This window comes from Lonchura striata, chromosome 27, assembly GCF_046129695.1.
Source record: "Lonchura striata isolate bLonStr1 chromosome 27, bLonStr1.mat, whole genome shotgun sequence".
NCBI lineage: Eukaryota > Metazoa > Chordata > Aves > Passeriformes > Estrildidae > Lonchura > Lonchura striata.
In genome coordinates, this window is record NC_134629.1 from 5,532,646 (window position 1) to 5,552,695 (window position 20,050).

General features: G+C 57.7%; 1 protein-coding gene across 1 annotated transcript in view; it reads right to left on the minus strand.

Moving 5' to 3' along the window:
- ANKRD52 (ankyrin repeat domain 52) overlaps window positions 1-19,469 on the minus strand; it is a 59,840-nt gene extending 40,371 nt beyond the window's left edge. Inside the window, exons 1-8 of the mRNA XM_077788635.1 lie at window positions 19,417-19,469; window positions 13,233-13,316; window positions 11,436-11,514; window positions 7,762-7,832; window positions 5,068-5,268; window positions 3,744-3,831; window positions 2,705-2,847; window positions 844-1,056 (exon numbers count right to left, since the gene is read on the minus strand). Of these exons, the coding sequence (XP_077644761.1) occupies window positions 844-1,056; window positions 2,705-2,847; window positions 3,744-3,831; window positions 5,068-5,268; window positions 7,762-7,832; window positions 11,436-11,514; window positions 13,233-13,316; window positions 19,417-19,443 (906 nt within the window). The 5' untranslated portion in view covers window positions 19,444-19,469. The remainder of the gene's footprint in view (window positions 1-843; window positions 1,057-2,704; window positions 2,848-3,743; window positions 3,832-5,067; window positions 5,269-7,761; window positions 7,833-11,435; window positions 11,515-13,232; window positions 13,317-19,416) is intronic.
- Window positions 19,470-20,050: the final 581 nt, after the last annotated feature.

Sequence of the window (20,050 nt, forward strand, 5' to 3'; positions counted from 1 at the left end):
CCCAATCCCCTGCCCCCAAACCCCAATCCCCCGCCCCAAACCCCAATCCCCTGCCCCCAAACCCCAATCCCCACACCCCCAAACCCCAAACCCTACACCCCAAACCCCAATCCCCTGCCCCAAACCCCAATCCCCCCGCCCCAAACCCCAATCCCCCACCCCCAAACCCCAATCCCCACACCCCCAAACCCCAATCCCTACACCCCAAACCCCAATCCCCTGCCCCCAAACCCCAATCCCCCGCCCCAAACCCCAATCCCCCAACCCCAAATCCCAATCCCCTGCCCCAAACCCCAATCCCCCAACCCCAAACCCCAAACCCCCGCCCCAAACCCCAATCCCCCAACCCCAAATCCCAATCCCCCGCCCCAAACCCCAATCCCCCAACCCCAAACCCCAATCCCCTGCCCCCAAACCCCAATCCCAACACCCCAAACCCCAATCCCCTGCCCCCAAACCCCAATCCCCACACCCCAAACCCCAATCCCCTGCCCCAAACCCCAATCCCTACACCCCAAACCCCAATCCCCTGCCCCCAAACCCCAATCCCCTGCCCCCAAACCCCAATCCCTACACCCCAAACCCCAATCCCCTGCCCCAAACCCCAATCCCCTGCCCCAAACCCCAATCCCCTGCCCCAAACCCCAATCCCCCAACCCCAAATCCCAATCCCTACACCCCAAACCCCAATCCCTACACCCCAAACCCCAATCCCCCTGCCCCAAACCCCAATCCCCTGCCCCAAACCCCAATCCCCCAACCCCAAATCCCAATCCCTACACCCCAAACCCCAATCCCTACACCCCAAACCCCAATCCCCTGCCCCCAAAGCCCGTCACTGACCTGGAAGTTGACGTCGGCGCCGTTGTTGACGAGGATCTCCAGGCACAGGGCGCCGTTGGTGGAGACGGCGGCGAAGTGCAGGGGGGTGAAGCCCTTCTCGTTGGGCTGGTTGACGTTGGCCCCCACGTTGACCAGCTCGTTGGCCACCGCGTCCTGGCCCATGTAGCAGGCGATGTGCAGCGCCGTGTTCCCGAAGGAGTTGGGCTCGTCGATCTGCGGGACACACGGGCTGTGGGGCTGGGGGGCTGTGGGGTCCATGGAGGATGTGGGATCTGTGGGGTCTGTGGGACCTGTGGGGATCCATGGGGTCTGTGGGATCTGTGGGGATCCATGGGGGCTGTGGGATCTGTGGGGTCCATGGAGGATGTGGGATCTGTGGGGTCCGTGGGATCCATGGGGGCTGTGGGGGGCTGTGGGATCTGTGGGGTCCATGGAGGATGTGGGATCTGTGGGATCCATGGGATCCATGGGGGCTGTGGGGTCTGTGGGGTCCATGGAGGATGTGGGATCTGTGGGATCCATGGGATCCATGGGGGCTGTGGGGTCTGTGGGGTCCATGGAGGATGTGGGATCTGTGGGATCCATGGGATCTGTGGGGTCTGTGGGGCCCATGGGGGCTCTGGGATCTGTGGGGTCCGTGGGATCCATGGGGGCTGTGGGGGGCTGTGGGATCTGTGGGGTCCATGGAGGATGTGGGATCTGTGGGATCCATGGGATCTGTGGGAGCTGTGGGGGCTGTGGGGTCCGTGGGGTCCGTGGGATCTGTGGGGTCTGTGGGATCCATGGGATTCATTGGCTCTGTGGTATCCATGAGATCTGTGGGATCCATGGGATCCATTTGGTCTTGGGGGGTCCACTGGGCCTGTGGTGGACATGGGATCTGTGGGGTCTGTGGGGTCACTGGGATCCATAGGATTTGTGGGGTCTGCGGGACCCATTGGATTCATGGGGTCCATGGGATTCGTGGGTTCCGGATGGGGAAAGGTGGATGAAGAGAAGCCAAAGCTTCTGTCACTGCCCTGGGATCCTGTCACCATCCCTGGATCCTGTCACCACCCCTTCTGTCACCATCCCTGGGATGGTGACAGGATCCCGGGATGGTGACAGGATCCCAGGGATCACCGTCACCCTGCTCAGGGTGACAGAATTTAGATCTGCAGAAGTGATTAAGTCCAAAGGATTTGGGATTTGGGATTGTGGGAAGCACCAAGGTTTCTGTCAGGGTGATGGAATTTAGATCTGCAGAAGCAATGAAATCCAAAGGATTTGGGATTTGGGATTGTGGGAACCACCAAAGTTTCTGTCAGGGTGATGTTAGATCTGCAGAAGTGAAGTTGTCCAAAGGATTTGGGATTGTGGGAAGCACCAAGGTTTCTTTCAGGGTGATGGAATTTAGACCTTCAGAAGTGAAGTCGTCCAAGGGATTTGGGATTGTGGGAAGCACCAAGGTTTTTGTCACTGCTCAGGGTGATGGAATTTAGATCTGCAGAAGTGAAGTCATCCAAAGGATTTGGGATTTGGGATTCTGAGAACCACCAAGGTTTCTGTCACTGTTCAGGGGGGTGGAATTTAGATCTGCAGAAGTGAATTTGTCCAAGGGATTTGGGATTGTGGGAAGCACCAAGGTTTCTGTCAGGGTGATGGAATTTCGATCTGCAGAAACGATGAAGTCCAAAGGATTTGGGATTTGGGGTTGTGAGAAGCACCAAGGTTTCGGTCAGGGTGATGGAATTTAGACCTTCAGAAGAGAAGTTGTCCAAAGGATTTGGGATTCGGGATCGCGGGAAGCACCAAGGTTTCTGCCAGCCCCTGAAGCTCGTGCCAGCACTCTGCAGCTCTGTGCCACCTCTCGGGGTCTCACCTCCACGCCCAGCCTGAGCAGGTGCCGCACCACGTCGATCTGGCCGCCGGCGGCCGCCGTGTGCAGCAGCGTGTAACCCCTCCTGTCCTTGCAGGTGACATCGGCCCCGCGCGCCACCAGCAGCTTCAGCACCTCCAGGTGACCTGCGGGGACACCGCGATGGCACCGCCGCGCCAGGGACACCGGGGATGTGGGGAGAGATGGGGAAATGGGGAGAGATGGGGAAAAACAAAGGGAGAGATGGGGGAAAACGGGGAGATGGGGAAAATGGGGAGAGATGGGGAAATGGGGAGAGATGGGGAAATGGGGAGATGGGGAAAATGGGGAGAGGTGGGGGAAATGGGGAGAGATGGGGAAATGGGGAGAGATGGGGGAAATGGGGAGAGATGGGGAAATGGGGAGAGATGGGGGAAATGGGGAGATGGGGAAAATGGGGAGAGGTGGGGGAAATGGGGAGAGATGGGGAAATGGGGAGAGATGGGGGAAATGGGGAGAGATGGGGAAATGGGGAGAGATGGGGAAAACGGGGAGAGATGGGGAAATGGGGAGAGATGGGGAAATGGGGAGAGATGGGGAAAAACAGGGGGAGAGATGGGGGAAATGGGGAGATGGAGACACCAGGGACACTGGGGAGAGATGGGGGAAAAACGGGGAGAGATGGGGACACTGGTGACATTGGGGAGATGGGAACACAGGAGAGATGAAGGACAACGGAGAGATGGGGACAAATGGGGAGAGATGGGGGACATGGGACAGACAGGAAACACAGGGAGGGGAATCCTTGTGGGATGGGGAATAAAGGGAGAGAAGGAATGGAGAGGTGGAAAGGAGGAACTGTAGAGATGGAAGGGAGGGATGGGAGAGATGGACAGAGGAAATGAGGGAGATGGAGGGAAGGAATGTGGGGGAAACAGCAAAAAGAGATGCAAGAGGTGGAGAAAAGGGAGAGATGGGGAGGAGGAGTGGAAGAGGTGGAGGGAAAGGATGGGAGAGCAGGAGAGAGGGAGAGCAGGAGGTGAAACCAGCAGGGAGCACCCACCCAGGAAGGCTGCCCAGTGCAGGGGCTGCCGGTCCTTCTTGTCACACGTGCTGGGGCTGGCACCTTTGTTGAGCAGCAGGTTCACCATCTGTGAGGGGTGGAGATGGCATCACCACGATGGCCCTGCCCACCCCGACGGCCCTGTCCAACCCGTCCGTGCCAACCCCAATGTCCCTGCCACCCCAATGTCCCTGCCACCCCGATGTCCCTGCCCACCCCAATGTCCCTGCCACCCCAATGTCCCTGCCACCCCGATGTCCCTGCCCACCCCAATGTCCCTGCCACCCCAATGTCCCTGCCACCCCAATGTCCCTGCCACCCCAATGTCCCTGCCCACCCCAATGTCCCTGCCACCCCAATGTCCCTGCCCACCCCAATGTCCCTGCCACCCCAATGTCCCTGCCACCCCGATATCCCTACCTCCCCAATGTCCCTGTCCACCCCACCCCTGCCCACCCCGATGTCCCTGTCCACCCCAATGTCCCTGTCCACCCCAATGTCCCTGCCCACCCTGATGTCCCTGCCACCCCAATGTCCCTGTCCAACCCTGTCCTTGCCCACCTCATCCTTGCCCACCCCTTGTTGTGTTGCACCAACCCCAACCCCTGTCCCTGCCCACCCCGATCCCCATCCCCACCCCGATGTCCCTGTCCACCCCACCCCTGCCCACCCTTGTCCCTGCTGCCCACCCCTGCCAGCCCAAATGTCCCTGGTGCCCATCCCTGTCCCTGCCCATCCTGATGTTTCTGCCCACCCTTGTCCCTGCTGCCCACCCCAATGTCCCCACCTCGCCCTGTCCCTGCCCCTGCCCACCTTACCCTGTCCCTGCCCACCCCAAGGTCCCTCTGCCCACCCCAATATCCCCACCCTGCCCCGTCCCTGTCCCTGCCCACCCCAAGGTCCCTGCCCACCCCAACGTCCCCACCTGCCCTGTCCCTGCCCACCTTGCCCCGTCCCTGTCCCTGTCCCTGCCCACCCCAAGGTCCCTGCCCACCCCAACGTCCCCACCTGCCCTGTCCCTGCCCACCTTGCCCCATCCCTGCCCCTGTCCCTGCCCACCCCGGTGTCCCCACCCTGCCCCATCCCTGCCCACCTTGCCCCGTCCCTGTCCCTGCCCACCCCGGTGTCCCCACCTTGCCCCGTCCCTGCCCACCTTGCCCCGTCCCTGTCCCTGCCCACCCCAATGTCCCCACCTGCCCTGTCCCTGCCCACCTTGCCCCGTCCCTGTCCCTGCCCACCCCAAGGTCTCTGCCCATCCCAATGTCCCCACCTGCCCCATCCCTGCCCACCCCGTCCCCGCCCGCCCCGTGCCGTGCCCGGGCACCTCGAGGTGGCCGCTGTGCACGGCGTGGTGCAGCGCCGTGCGCCCGGTGCGGTCGGCCACGTTGACGGTGCTGAGCAGCGGCACCAGCGCCTCCACGCACTTGGTGGCCCGGTTGGCCGCGGCCACGTGCAGCGGCGTCTGCCAGTGCTTGTCGCGGGCGTTGACGTCGGCCTGGTGCTTCAGGAGCACGTGGAGGGCTTTCTGTGGGGGGCCAGAGTCAGAAAGGCTGGGGCACGACCCCCACACCCCGATTCTGCTGATCCCAGAGTGTGGGAACTCAGAATGTCCCTCAGACATTTTTGGAGGTTCCAGGCCTTGCTCAGAAGCATTTTAGACCCTGGCAGGCAGCTGGAAACAGCTGTGATTTTGAGTTTGAGCCACGAAATGAGTTGCCAACTTTGGAGGTGGAACAAGCAGTCACAAAGGGTTAGATAGGATAGGAAAAGTAGTTACAAAACAGAGAGGAAATTTTTTAGTATTGTACAGGGGGGTTTTAACACTTGTACAGGGGGGTTTTACTTTATACATGGAGGTCAAAAGTTCTAAGATGGAGGAAAGTGGGCTGATCCTGTTCTTCCTCCTTTTTCCTTACCTCCATGTTCTTGGTGATGTTGGCACTCACAGATTGGTTTAGAGTAGAAAAGCGCTTTGTAATATAGGTAGTAGGTATTGGGGGAAAACTATAAACATGTAATACGTAATATATCATATAAAAGCTAGCAGCAGCCCTGGGCAGGGGGAGAGGAGAAGACAGCAGACAGAGAGGATGTCAGGGTGTGTGTGTGCCTCTGTCCAGGCCGCTGATCAAACAGCCACAGCCTAAGAAAATCTTTTAGATAACCAACAATAAACTGCCTTGAGACCCAACAACTAAAGCCTGCAGAATTTTTCTTTAGAAGCACGGGTTGAAGGAGGAATTTCACCACCACATGACAACCCAAAATAAGGCCGAGCTTCCCACACCAGAGCTGTGGGATTCCCCCCAAGGAGCTCCTTGTGTCCGTGTCAAGCCACGGGTGGAGGTTTCTCTCCGAGAAGGGATGTTCCCACTGGGAAAGGTCCTGGGGTTGGACTGGTGTGGCCAGGATGGCACCTGGGCTGTCCCAGCCGTGGGCACAGGGATTGTCCCCCTGTGCTGGCACTGCTGGGCCCCCCCCGGCCACAGGGACATCGAGGGGCTGGAGCGTGGCCAGAGCTGGGGAAGGGCTGGAGCAGCAGGAGAAGGGTCTGGAGAGACCCTGAGGGAGCTGGGGAAGGGCTCAGCCTGGAGGGAAGGAGGCTCAGAGGGGAATTTCCACCCCACAACTCCCTGGTGGGACAGTGGGGTCAGGATCTGCTCCGAGGAACAGCAGGAGGAGAAGGAACAGCCCCAAATTCCTCCAGGAGAGGTTCAGGGTGGACATGAGGAGGAATTTCCTCCTGGAAAAGCTTCTCAGGCTTTGGAGCTGCCTGGAGAAAAGGAGGCTCAGAGGGGAATTTCCACCCCACAACTCCCTGATGGGACAGCGGGGTCAGGATCTGCTCCGAGGAACAGCCCCAGATTCCTCCAGGAGAAGTTCAGGGTGGACATCAGGAGGAATTTCCTCCTGGAAAAGCTGCTCAGGCTCTGGAGCTGCCCAGGGAGGTTTGGGGTGCCCATCCCTGAGGTGTCCCTGGCAGGGATCGGTCCCAGCTTGGACTTGGCAGATCTTTCCCGAGCTCAAACCTCCCGGAACTCTGCGAATCCCCCACCCTCACCTGGGCTGCTCCAGCTCCGTTTGCAGGTGGGACCTGAGCCAGGTGGGCTCATCCCACCCCATCCCAGCCAGGAATCCTGGCTGGGGGAAGGAGAACCCCGGAGCCACATGAGGAACCGGGTGAGGAACCGCATGAGGAACCGTGTGAGGAACCGGGAGCAAACGTTCCCGGTGACCCCGGGGGATGACAAACCCAACCCACTGACCCTCATTTGACATTTATTTCCCCCTGCTCCTGCCCAGGCTTTGGCTTCAGGGGAGGCTTTCCCCTCCCTCTGCCATCCAGGGATCCCAACCCCAGGGATCTTCACCGCCAGGGCCCCAAAAAAACCAACCCAGCCACCCCACAGAGCAGGGAAAGCGTTTTGGGAAAGTTCCTCTGGGGAATTTGCCAGGCCAGAACTTCCCAGGTGGAAAAATGGGGATGTCCAAACCCCCAGAGAAGCAACAGGGTGCCCAAACCCCCAAACTCCCAGAAAAGCATTGGGATGTCCAAACCCCCAAACCCCCAAATTCCCAGAGAAGCAACGGGGTGTTCAAACCCCCAAACTCCCAGAAAATCACTGGGGGTGCCCAAACCCCCAAATTCCCAGAGAAGCAACAGGATGTCCAAACCCCCAAATTCCCAGAAAATCAGCAGCAGGGATACCCAAACCCCCAAACCCCCAGAGAAGCAGTGGGAGTGCCCAAAACCCCAAATCCCTAAGAAAATCACCAGGGGTGTCCAAACCCCCAAACCCCCAAATTCCCAAAAAATCAGCAGCAGGGGTACCCAACCCCCAAACTCCCAGGAAATCCCTGGGCGATGGAGCGAAGGCAACCAAGGAGGATGTTTTCCAGCTCTCCCCAGAACTTTTCGCATTCCCCAAACCCCAAAAGAAGGAAAGGGGAGGAGAATTCCCATTTTCCCCCCCGGCAGCCCCGTTCCCACGGGATTTCCTCCCCCTGGAGCACCAACCTCGTGGCGAGAGGCCGCGGCGCGGTGCAGCGGCGTCAGCCACAGCGTGTCCTTGGCGTTCACATTAGCACCTGTGGGGACACAGAGACAGGCACAGCCTGCAGATAAAGCTGGCAGCACCTGTGTGTCAGGATTTCCAATTCTGGCAGCACCTGTGTGTCAGGATTCCCTGGAGATAAACCTGACATCATTTTGTATCTCAGGATTTCCAATTCTGACATCATTCTGTGTGTCAGGATTTCAAATTCTGGCAGCACCTGTGTGTCAGGATTTCCAATTCTGGCAGCATCTGTGTGTCAGGATTCCCTGGAGATAAACCTGACATCATTTTGTATCTCAGGATTTCCAATTCTGACATCATTCTGTGTGTCAGGATTCCCAATTCTGACAGCATTCTGTGTGTCAGGATTTCCAATTCTGACATCATTCTGTGTGTCAGGATTCCCTGGAGATAAACCTGACATCATTTTGTATCTCAGGATTTCCAATTCTGACAGCATCTGTGTGTCAGGATTTCAAATTCTGGCAGCACCTGTGTGTCAGGATTCCCTGGAGATAAACCTGACATCATTTTGTATCTCAGGATTTCCAATTCTGACATCATTCTGTGTGTCAGGATTTCCAATTCTGGCAGCACCTGTGTGTCAGGATTCCCTGGAGATAAACCTGACATCATTCTGTGTGTCAGGATTTCCAATTCTGGCAGCATCTGTGTGTCAGGATTCCCTGGAGATAAACCTGACATCATTTTGTATCTCAGGATTTCCAATTCTGACATCATTCTGTCTCTCAGGATTTCCAATTCTGACAGCATCTGTGTGTCAGGATTCCCTGGCAATAATTCTGACATCATTCTGTGTGTCAGGATTTCCAATTCTGACATCATTCTGTGTGTCAGGATTTCCTATTCTGACATCATTCTGTGTGTCAGGATTCCCTGGAGATAAATCTGACATAATTTTGTATCTCAGGATTTCCTGGAGATGAATCTGACATCACTCTGTCTCTCAGGATTTCCAGTTCTGACATCATTCTGTCTCTCAGCATTTCCCAGAGAAAAATCTGACACCATTTTCCCTCAGGATTTCCTGCAGATAATTCTGACATCATTTTCTCTCAGAATTTCCAATTCTGACATCATTTTCTCTCAGGATTTCCTGCAGATAATTCTGACATCATTTTCTCTCAGAATTTCCAATTCTGACATCATTTTCTCTCAGGATTTCCAATTCTGACATCATTTTCTCTCGGGATTTCCAATTCTGACACCATTTTCTCTCGGGATTTCCAATTCTGACACCATTTTCTCTCGGGATTTCCAATTCTGACATCATTCTGTCTCAGGATTTCTAATTCTGACATAATTTTCTCTCAGGATTTCCAATTCTGACACCATTTTCTCTCAGGATTTCCTGTACATAATTCTGACACCCTTTTCCCTCAGGATTTCCTGGAGCAGCACGCAGAGAAGACAAAACCAATCTTCACCTCAGCCCCTTTGCTTTCCCCCCATGTGGAATGTGCTTCACCTGAAGTGATTATGCTTAATTAGAGTTGGGTGGAACTTGTTTAATGACCAATCAGATCCGGCTGTGGCTGGGACTCAGCAGAGCCATGAGTTTGTTAATTAATTAAATAAATACGAAGTAAGTATGCAAAATAGTAAAAGGATGTAAAATAGTAAAGCACTATTTTACATAGTAAGTATGTAAAATACCAAAATAGTAATAATTTACTATTAGCATACTATATTAATAGTATCTTATCTAGTATATATTATATTTTACATTAAATAGTATATTAATATATGTGTATATATATGCATATGTATATTTATATAGTATGTTATATTAATAGTATGTATACTATATAACATATACTACATACTATAATATATAATATATACTACTATTATACTATACTATTATAGAATAATATACCATATTTATATAGTAAAATTTACACTAAACAGTATATTTATGCATATATATGTATATGTATATTTATATAGTATATATTATATAATATACTCTAATATATACTATATACTATAACATATGCTATATACTACTATTATACCACACTAATATAGAATATACTCTATCTATATAGTATATTACATTTTACATTAAATAGTATATTAATATACATATATATGCATATTTATATAGTATATTTATAGTGTATATATACTATAAAGATACTATATAATATATTCTATATACTGATCTTATACCATAGTAATATTGTATAATATGCTATATTTATATAGTATATTATATTTTACATTAAATAGCACATCAATATACCTATAGGTATATTCATACCATATATTAATTTATAGTATCTATATACTATAAAACATACTATAATATATCCTGTATGCTACTATTATACTATACTATTACAGTACAATACACTATATTTACATTATACATTTTACATTCAATAGTACATCCCCAAAAACCAACAGGGGATCCCTGCACCCCACAGGTTTTAGGGGATTTTCAACAGATTTTAGGGATTTTCCACAAATTTTAGGGGATTTTCTCTGGGATCAAGTGTCTGAGCATCCCCCTCCTCCTCCTGCAGCACCCCACAGATTTTAGGGGCATTTTCACAGATTTTAGGGGATTTTCCACAGGTTTTAAGAGATTTTCTCTGGGATCAAGTGGCAGAACATCCCCCTTGTCCTCCTGAGCATCCCACAGATTTTAGGGGATTTTCCACAGGTTTTGGGGGATTTTATCTGGGATCAAGTAGCTGAGCATCCTCCTTGAACTCCTGAGCACCCCACAGATTTTAGGGGATTTTCCAGATTTTAGGGGATTTTCTCTGGGATCAAGTAGCTGAGCATCCCTCTCCTCCTCCTGCAGCAGCCCACGGATTTTTGGGGATTTTCCACAGATTTTAGGGGATTTCTCTGGGATCAAGTGTCTGAGCATCCCCACCTCCAGCATCCCACAGATTTTCAGGATTTTTTTCTGGGATCAAGTGGCAGAACATCCCCCTTGTCCTTCTGAGCATCCCGCAGATTTTCAGGAATTTTCTCTGGGATCAAGTGGCTGAGCATCCCTCCTGAGCACCCCACAGATTTTAGGGGATTTTCCACAGATTTTAGGGGATTTTCTCTGGGATCAAGTGGCTGAGCATCCCCCTCCTCCTCCTGCAGCACCCCACAGACTTTAGGGGCATTTTCACAGATTTTAGGGGATTTTCCACAGATTTTAGGGGATTTTCTCTGGGATCAAGTGGCTGAGCATCCCCCTCCTCCTCCTGAGCCCCCCACAGACTTTAGGGGCATTTTCACAGATTTTAGGGGATTTTCCACAGGTTTTAGGGGATTTTCTCTGGGATCAAGTGGCTGAGCATCCCCCTCCTCCTCCTGAGCCCCCCACAGACTTTAGGGGCATTTTCACAGATTTTAGGGGATTTTCCAAAGGTTTTAGGGGATTTTCTCTGGGATCAAGTGGCTGAGCATCCCCCTCCTCCTCCTGAGCCCCCCACATCCCCTCCTGGCTCTGTCTCCGCCTCGGCCATCTCAGTTCCAAGATGTGGAATTTTTTGGGGATTGTGGCAGCGTTGCCGAGTGCTCCCCACAAGCTCGGGGTGCTCAGGAGGGGAGCAGAGCCCGTCCTGCTGCACCCCGGATTTTGGGGGCCCCCGGCTCTCACCTGACAGGATGAGCAGCTCGAGGATTGCAACGTCTCCGATGTAGGCAGCAGCGTGGAGCGGCGTCCGGCGTTCCTGGTCCTGCAGGGGAGAGCACAGCCCTGAGCTTGGAGGGCTGGGGTGGACTGGGGTGGACTGGGATGGACTGGGAGAGGCTGGGATGGGGCTGGGAGAGACTGGGATGGACTGGGGCAGGATGGGATGGGGCTGGGAGAGACTGGGATGGGGCTGGGAGAGACTGGGATGGACTGGGGCAGGATGGGATGGGGCTGGGAGAGACTGGGATGGACTGGGGCAGGATGGGATGGGGCTGGGAGAGACTGGGATGGGGCTGGGAGAGACTGGGATGGACTGGGGCAGGATGGGATGGGGCTGGGAGAGACTGGGATGGGGCTGGGAGAGACTGGGATGGACTGGGGCAGGATGGGATGGGGCTGGGAGAGACTGGGATGGGGCTGGGAGAGACTGGGATGGACTGGGGCAGGATGGGATGGGGCTGGGATGGGGTTGGGAGAGACTGGGAGAGACTGGGATGGGGCTGGGATGGGGCTGGGATGGGGTTGGGAGAGACTGGGAGAGACTGGGAGAGACTGGAGCAGACTGGGAGAGACTGGGAGAGGCTGGGAGAGGGTTGGGAGAGACTGGGATGGACTGGGATGGGGTTGGGAGAGACTGGGAGAGACTGGGAGAGACTGGGGGAGACTGGGAGAGACTGGGAGAGGGTTGGGAGAGGATAGGAAGGGGCTGGGAGAGACTGGGATGGACTGGGGCAGGATGGGATGGAGCTGGGAGAAGGTTGGGAGAGGCTGGGATGGGGCTGGAAAGGCTGGGAAAGGATGGGAGAGGGATGGAAAAGGATGGGAGAGACTGGGATGGGGCTGGGAAAGACTGGGAATAAGGATGGGGAGGATTTGGGGAGCAGCAGGCAAGGGATGGGGATGGGAGGGATTTAGGGAGCCCTGGGAGAGGAATGAAGTTGGGAAAGATTCTGGAGAGCACCAGGTGAGGGATAAAAACAATTCTGGAAGCACCAAGAGAGGGATGGAGATGGAAAAAGGGATGGGGATTGGGATGGGAGAGGGGCTGGGGATGGGATGGGGATGGGATGGGGATGGAAATAGAAATGGGGATGGAAATGAGGATGAGGATGGGAGAGGATGGGATGGGATGGAAATGGGGATGGAAATGGGGTGGAAATTGGGATGGAAATGGGGATGGGATGGAAATGGGGATGGGAATGGGAATGGGGATGGGAATGGGGATGGACATTGGGATGGGATGGAAATGGGGATGGGATGGAAATGGGGATGGGAATGGGGATGGGGATGGGAATGGGGATGGACATTGGGATGGGATGGAAATGGGGATGGGGATTGAAATGGGATGTGGATGGAAATGGGATGGGATGGGGATGGAAACAGAAATGGGGATGGGGATGGGAGAGGATGGGATGGGTTGGAAATGGGGATGGAAACGGGGTTGGGGATGGGATGGAAATGGAGATGGGGATGGGGATGGGATGGGATGGGAGGGATTTGGGGAGCCCTGAGGGAGGCCAGGAAGGAGCCAGCAGCAGCAGCAGTGCAGCAGCAGTGCAGCAGCAGTGCAGCAGCAGCAGCAGTGCAGCAGCAGTGCAGCAGCAGCATCAGTGCAGCAGCAGAGCAGCAGCAGCAGTGCAGCAGCAGTGCAGCAGCAGCAGCAGTGCAGCAGAGCAGCAGCAGCAGTGCAGCAGCAGAGCAGCAGCAGCAGTGCAGCAGCAGCAGCAGTGCAGCAGTGCAGCAGTGCAGCAGGGCCCTCACCAGCACGTTGATGTTCTCCTTCTGATTGAGCAGCGACCGAACCTCCTCCACATCCCGGTTGAAGATGGCTTGGACCAGAGGGGGCTGCAGGGGACAGCAGAGGTGACAGGGACACAGCTGGGGACAGGGAACACACGGAGGGGTGACAGCGACAGGGGACACAGCTGGAACGAGAGGTGACAGGGACACAAGGTGTGACAGTGACAGGGGACACAGCTGGAACGAGGGGTGACAGTGACAGGGGACACAGCTGGAACAGGGGATGACAGTGACAGGGGACACAGGTAGAACGAGGAGTGACAGGGACACAACAAGGTGTGACAGTGACAAGGACACAAAGAGGTGACAGTGACAGGGGACACAGCTGGAACAAGTGGTGACACTGACAGGGGACACAAGGAGAGGTGACAGTGACAGGGGACACAGTGAGGTGACAGTGACACTGACAGGGGACACAGCAAGGTGACAGTGACAGGAGACACAAAGAGGTGACAGTGACACTGACAGGGGACACAGGTGACACTGACAGGGGACACAAAGAGGTGACAGTGACAGTGACAGGGGACACAGGTGACACTGACAGGGGACACAGCGAGGTGACAGTGACAGGAGACACAAAGAGGTGACAGTGACAGTGACAGGGGACACAGGTGACGCTGACAGGAGACACAAAGAGGTGACAGTGACAGGAGACACAAAGAGGTGACAGTGACACTGACAGGGGACACAGGTGACACTGACAGGGGACACAGCTGCAGCCCCACACCCGCACACCCCCAGCCCGCGGCAGCACCTCCGTCACCCCAGCGGCACTGAGCTCTATTAATTAAAACACTATTCCTATCAATTAATTAACAAACTGCTCTCTGCTAAACACATTTTCTCAACACCAGCTGTAACAAAGTCAGCTAAATATTGGTTTTTATTCTTTTTTCTCATCTTCCTACAGTTTTTTCCCAGGATGATGCCTGGGAACGTTTTCTGCTGCTCCCTGTGACCGGAGCTCAGCTCCTGAGGCTCCAGCTCCTGCCACCCAAAATTTGGCCACAGCCCCAAACCCCTCTGGGACAACCACCCCTCACCCCCTTTCCTGTCCCCACACCTAAAAATTCCATTTTTCTGCCAAAAAAAATGGGCTGAGCTGCTCTTGGGGCGCTCAGCACCCCCAAATTTCTGCTTCACCCCACCCGGCCCCGCTGAGGCTTTTTGGGATGGAGAGATTTGGGTGTTGCGACCCCCCCCCCAAGGCAAATTTAAAGCTCAAAATGAGCAGATTTTGCTTTTTTTGGCCTCTCCGAGCTCTGTCTGGCAGTGATCCCTTCCCAGCCCTGCCTCATCCCAAATTTAAAGGGCATTTCCAGCCCCGGGAACACATCCTGGGGCAGGGCAAGGCTGCTTCATCCCCCTGGAATGCAGCAGCCTCAGCATCACTTGTTATTTTTTTTAAAAAAGGGTTTTTTAACAAAAAAAAAAATATTTTGGGAAAGGCTGGAAAACACCAATGGTGCCCCAAAAGCCTCTGGGTGGGAGAGAGGAATGGTTGGGGTATCCCAAAAAATGGAATTGTTTAAATCAGGGCCTGATCCCACAGATCTCTCCCTTCCTTCATCCCCTCCCACCCAAATTCCCACTTTTTTCATCCCCCTCATCCTCAGCTCCTCCCAGGGCTCCCAAATTCTTCCCTGGGCTTGGTGTGGGGTTGGGGTCGGGGGGCTCTGGCAGCTCCCGACCCCAAAATCTGGGGGATAAAGGAGATTTTGGGGGAATCTGTGGGTAAAAGGGGCTCCGAGTCCTCGGGGTCACGGCTCTGGGGACAGCAGAGCCACGCAGGGGGTTCCCAAAACCTGATGGGGACACTCTGAACCCCAAGAGTGTCCCTAAAACCTGATGGGGACACTCTGAACCCCACATTTGTCCCCAAAACCTGATGGGGACACTCTGAACCTCACATTTGTCCCCAAAACCTGATGGGGACACTCTGAACCCCATATTTGTCCCTGAAATAACTGAAAACCTGATGGGAACACTCCCTAAAACATGACAGGGACATTCTGCATCCCAAGAGTGTCCCCAAAACCTGATGGGGACACTCCAAACCCACATTTGTCCCCAAAACCTGATGGGGACACTCTGAACCCCACATTTGTCCCTGAAACTCGACAGGGACGCTCTGCACCCCAAACATGTCCCCAAAACCTGACGGGGATGACCGACACACCAAGAGCACCCCCAAAACTCCTCGGGGAAATCCTGCACCCCAAAACCTCCCCGAGGCCCCCAGGGGCACCCCCAAAACCCCGGAGCTGCTGGGGAGGCAGCGGGAAGCGCCGCGGGGCCGGGTCCCCCCCGATGCTCTGAACCCCCTGATCCAGGAGATCCCAATCCCGGGGTTCTCCTTTTCCTGGGATTCTGCCATTCCCGGGGTTCTGCCATTCCTGGAATCTCCTGATCCTCATCCTGGTGTCCCTCTCCGAGATTCTCCCATCCCATTCCCGGGGTTCTGCCATTCCTGGAATCTCCTGATCCTCATCCTGGTTTCCTGTTCCTGGGATTCTCTCGTCCCACTCCCAGGGTTCTTCCATTCCCGGGGTTCTCCCATTCCCGAGGTTTTCCCATTCCTGGGGTTCTGCCATTCCTGGAATCTCCTCTTCCTGATCCCGGTGTCCCATTCCCAGGAGTTTCCCGTTCCAGGCCCAGGGTTCTCCCATTCCCAGGGTTTTGCCATTCCCAGGATTCTCCTGCTCCTGACCCAGGTGTCTCAACCCTGGGATCTCCTGCTCGCAATCCCGGTGTCCCATTCCCTGGATTCCCTCATTCCAGGCCTGAGGGATCCCAATTCTGGGATTCTCCTATTCCCAGGGTTCTGCCAATCTTGGGCTTCTGCCATTCCCAGGATTCTGCCATTCCTGGAATCACCTGTTCCTCATCCCAGTGTCCCATTCCTGCAATTCTTCCATCCCATTCCCGGGGTTCTCCCATTCCCAGGATTCTCCTGTTCCTCATCCAGGGGTCCCATTCCTGGGGTTCTGCTGTTCCTGGGGTTCTCCCCCATCCAGGGATCCCAACCCCACGGCTCTCCTGTTCCTGATCCACGGCTCCCATTCCTGGAGTTCTCCCATTCCCAGGGATCTCCCGTTCCTGATCCAGGGATCCCATCCCAGGGCTCTGCCCTTCCTGATCCAGGGATCCCATCCCAGGGCTCTGCCGTTCCTGATCCAGGGATCCCAACCCTGGGCTCTGCCGTTCCTGATCCAGGGGTCCCAACCCTGGCGGCTCTGCCCTTCCTGATCCAGGGATCCCATCCCGGGGGCTCTGCCGTTCCTGATCCAGGGATCCCATCCCGGGGCTCCACCATTCCTGATCCAGGGGTCCCAACCCTGGCGGCTCTGCCCTTCCTGATCCAGGGATCCCATCCCGGGGGCTCTGCCCTTCCTGATCCAGGGATCCCATCCCGGGGGCTCTGCCGCTCCTGATCCAGGGATCCCATCCCGGGGCTCTGCCGTTCCTGATCCAGGGATCCCATCCCGGGGCTCTGCCGTTCCTGATCCAGGGATCCCATCCCAGGGCTCTGCCCTTCCTGATCCAGGGATCCCATCCCAGGGCTCTGCCCTTCCTGATCCAGGGATCCCAACCCCGGGGCTCTGCCCTTCCTGATCCAGGGATCCCATCCCGGGGGCTCTGCCCTTCCTGATCCAGGGATCCCATCCCGGGGGCTCTGCCCTTCCTGATCCAGGGATCCCAACCCCGGGGCTCTGCCCTTCCTGATCCAGGGATCCCAACCCCGGGGCTCTGCCCTTCCTGATCCAAGGATCCCATCCCGGGGGCTCTGCCGTTCCTGATCCAGGGGTCCCATCCCAGGGCTCCGCCATTTCTGATCCAGGGATCCCATCCCAGGGCTCTGCCCTTCCTGATCCAGGGATCCCATCCCAGGGCTCTGCCCTTCCTGATCCAGGGATCCCAACCCCGGGGCTCTGCCCTTCCTGATCCAGGGGTCCCAACCCCGGGGCTCTGCCGTTCCTGATCCAGGGATCCCATCCCGGGGCTCTGCCGTTCCTGATCCAGGGATCCCAACCCCGGGGGCTCTGCCGTTCCTGATCCAGGGATCCCATCCCGGGGCTCTGCCGTTCCTGATCCAGGGATCCCAACCCCGGGGGCTCTGCCGTTCCTGATCCAGGGATCCCATCCCGGGGCTCTGCCGTTCCTGATCCAGGGATCCCATCCCGGGGGCTCTGCCCTTCCTGATCCAGGGGTCCCATCCCGGGGGCTCTGCCCTTCCTGATCCAGGGATCCCAACCCGGGGCTCTGCCGTTCCTGATCCAGGGATCCCATCCCGGGGGCTCTGCCCTTCCTGATCCAGGGATCCCAACCCGGGGCTCTGCCGTTCCTGATCCAGGGATCCCATCCCGGGGCTCTGCCGTTCCTGATCCAGGGATCCCAACCCGGGGCTCTGCCGTTCCTGATCCAGGGATCCCATCCCCGGGGCTCTGCCGCTCCTGATCCAGGGATCCCATCCCGGGGCTCTGCCGTTCCTGATCCAGGGATCCCAACCCCGGGGGCTCTGCCGTTCCTGATCCAGGGATCCCATCCCGGGGCTCTGCCGTTCCTGATCCAGGGATCCCATCCCGGGGGCTCTGCCCTTCCTGATCCAGGGGTCCCATCCCGGGGGCTCTGCCCTTCCTGATCCAGGGATCCCAACCCGGGGCTCTGCCGTTCCTGATCCAGGGATCCCATCCCGGGGGCTCTGCCCTTCCTGATCCAGGGATCCCATCCCGGGGCTCTGCCCTTCCTGATCCAGGGATCCCATCCCGGGGGCTCTGCCGTTATGATCCAGGGATCCCATCCCGGGGCTCTGCTGTTCCTGATCCAGGGGTCCCATCCCGGGGGCTCTGCTGTTCCTGATCCAGGGGTCCCATCCCGGGGCTCTGCCGTTCCCGGGCCAGGGGGTCCCAGGACCGGGATCTCCTCTCGAAGCTCTGCGGTCCCCAGGCCGGGGGGTCTCATGGAGCAGGATCCCCCTGTGATGCTTCACATCCCTGGGCCGGGGATCCCATCCCCGGGGCCCTCCCGTTCCCTCCCGGGGGTCCCATCCCCGGGGCTCTCCCGTTCCCTCCCGGGGGTCCCATCCCCGGGGCTCTCCCGTTCCCTCCCGGGGGTCCCATCCCCGGGGCTCTCCCGTTCCCTCCCGGGGGTCCCATCCCCGGGGCTCTCCCGTTCCCTCCCGGGGGTCCCATCCCCGGGGCTCTCCCGTTCCCTCCCGGGGGTCCCATCCCCGGGGCTCTCCCGTTCCCTCCCGTTCTATCCCCGGGGCTCTCCCGTTCCCTCCCGGGGCTCTCCCATTCCTTCCCCGGGGCTCTCCCGTTCCCTCCCGTTCCATCCCCGGGGCTCTCCCGTTCCATCCCCGGGGCTCTCCCGTTCCATCCCCGGGGCTCTCCCGTTCTCTCCCGTTCCCTCCCGTTCTATCCCCGGGGCTCTCCCGTTCCATCCCCGGGGCTCTCCCGTTTCCTCCCGTTCTCTCCCGTTCCCTCCCGGGGCTCTCCCATTCCCTCCCCGGGGCTCTCCCGTTTCCTCCCGTTCTCTCCCGTTCCATCCCCGGGGCTCTTCCGTTCTCTCCCGCTCCCTCCCCGGGGCTCTCCCGTTCCCTCCTGTTCCCTCCCGGGGCTCTCCCGTTCCATCCCCGGGGCTCTCCCGTTCTCTCCCGTTCCCTCCCGTTCTCTCCCGTTCCATCCCCGGGGCTCTCCCGTTCCCTCCCGGGGCTCTCCCGTTCCCTCCCGTTCCCTCCCGGGGCTCTCCCGTTCTCTCCCGCTCCCTCCCGCTCCCTCCCGTTCTCTCCCGTTCCCTCCCGTTCCCTCCCGTTCTCTCCCGTTCCCTCCCGTTCCCTCCCGTTCTCTCCCGTTCCCTCCCGTTCTCTCCCGCTCTCTCCCGTTCTCTCCCGTTCCCTCCCGCTCCCTCCCGCTCCCTCCCGCTCCCTCCCGGGCCCTCCCGCGCCGTCCCGGGCCGCGGCGGTGCCGGAGCGGCGGTGCCGGAGCGGCGGCGGGGCCCGGCGGAGCGGGGCGGCGGCCCGGGGCCTGCGGCGGCGGCGGGCCGGGCCCGGCGGGAGCCGCGCTAGGCCGCACATCCCCGGGCTGCCGTGGCGGCGCCGCCCGGGCAAGGCGGGAGCGGGAGCGGGAGCGGGGCTCGGCCGTACCTGGTCCGTGATGCTGAGAACCCCCATGTCGGGGCCGCCCTCAGCGCCCAGCTGCCGGCATCGGGTCCGGCCGCGGCGGCTCCGCTCGGGCGGCGGCGGGGCGGGGAAGGAGCGGCGGGGATGCGCCGCCCACCGAGCCCCGGGCGGCGGCGGCGGCGGCGGGGGCGGCCCCGGGGCGGCCGCATCGCCGGGGGTCTCCGGGCAGCGCCGGGCCCGGCCCGAGGGGCGGCGGGGCGGGGGAGAGCGGCCCGGGGGTCGGTGCCGTGACACCGGGTGTTCCCGGGGGGAATCGCACCCCGGAGGGGCTGTCGGTACCCCGGGGGTCCGGGGGTCACTGCTCTGACACCGGGTGTCCCCGGTGGGGATCACACCCCGGAGGGGCTGTCGGTAACCCCGGGGGTCGGTGCCCTGACACCGGGTGTTCCCGGTGGGGATCACATCCCGGAGGGGCTGTCGGTAACCCCGGGGGTCGGTGCCCTGACACCGGGTGTTCCCGGGGGGAATTGCACCCCGGAGGGGCTGTCGGTACCCCGGGGGTCGGTGCCCTGACACCGGGTGTTCCCGGGGGGAATCGCACCCCGGAGGGGCTGTCGGTACCCCGGGGGTCGGTGCCCTGACACCGGGTGTTCCCGGG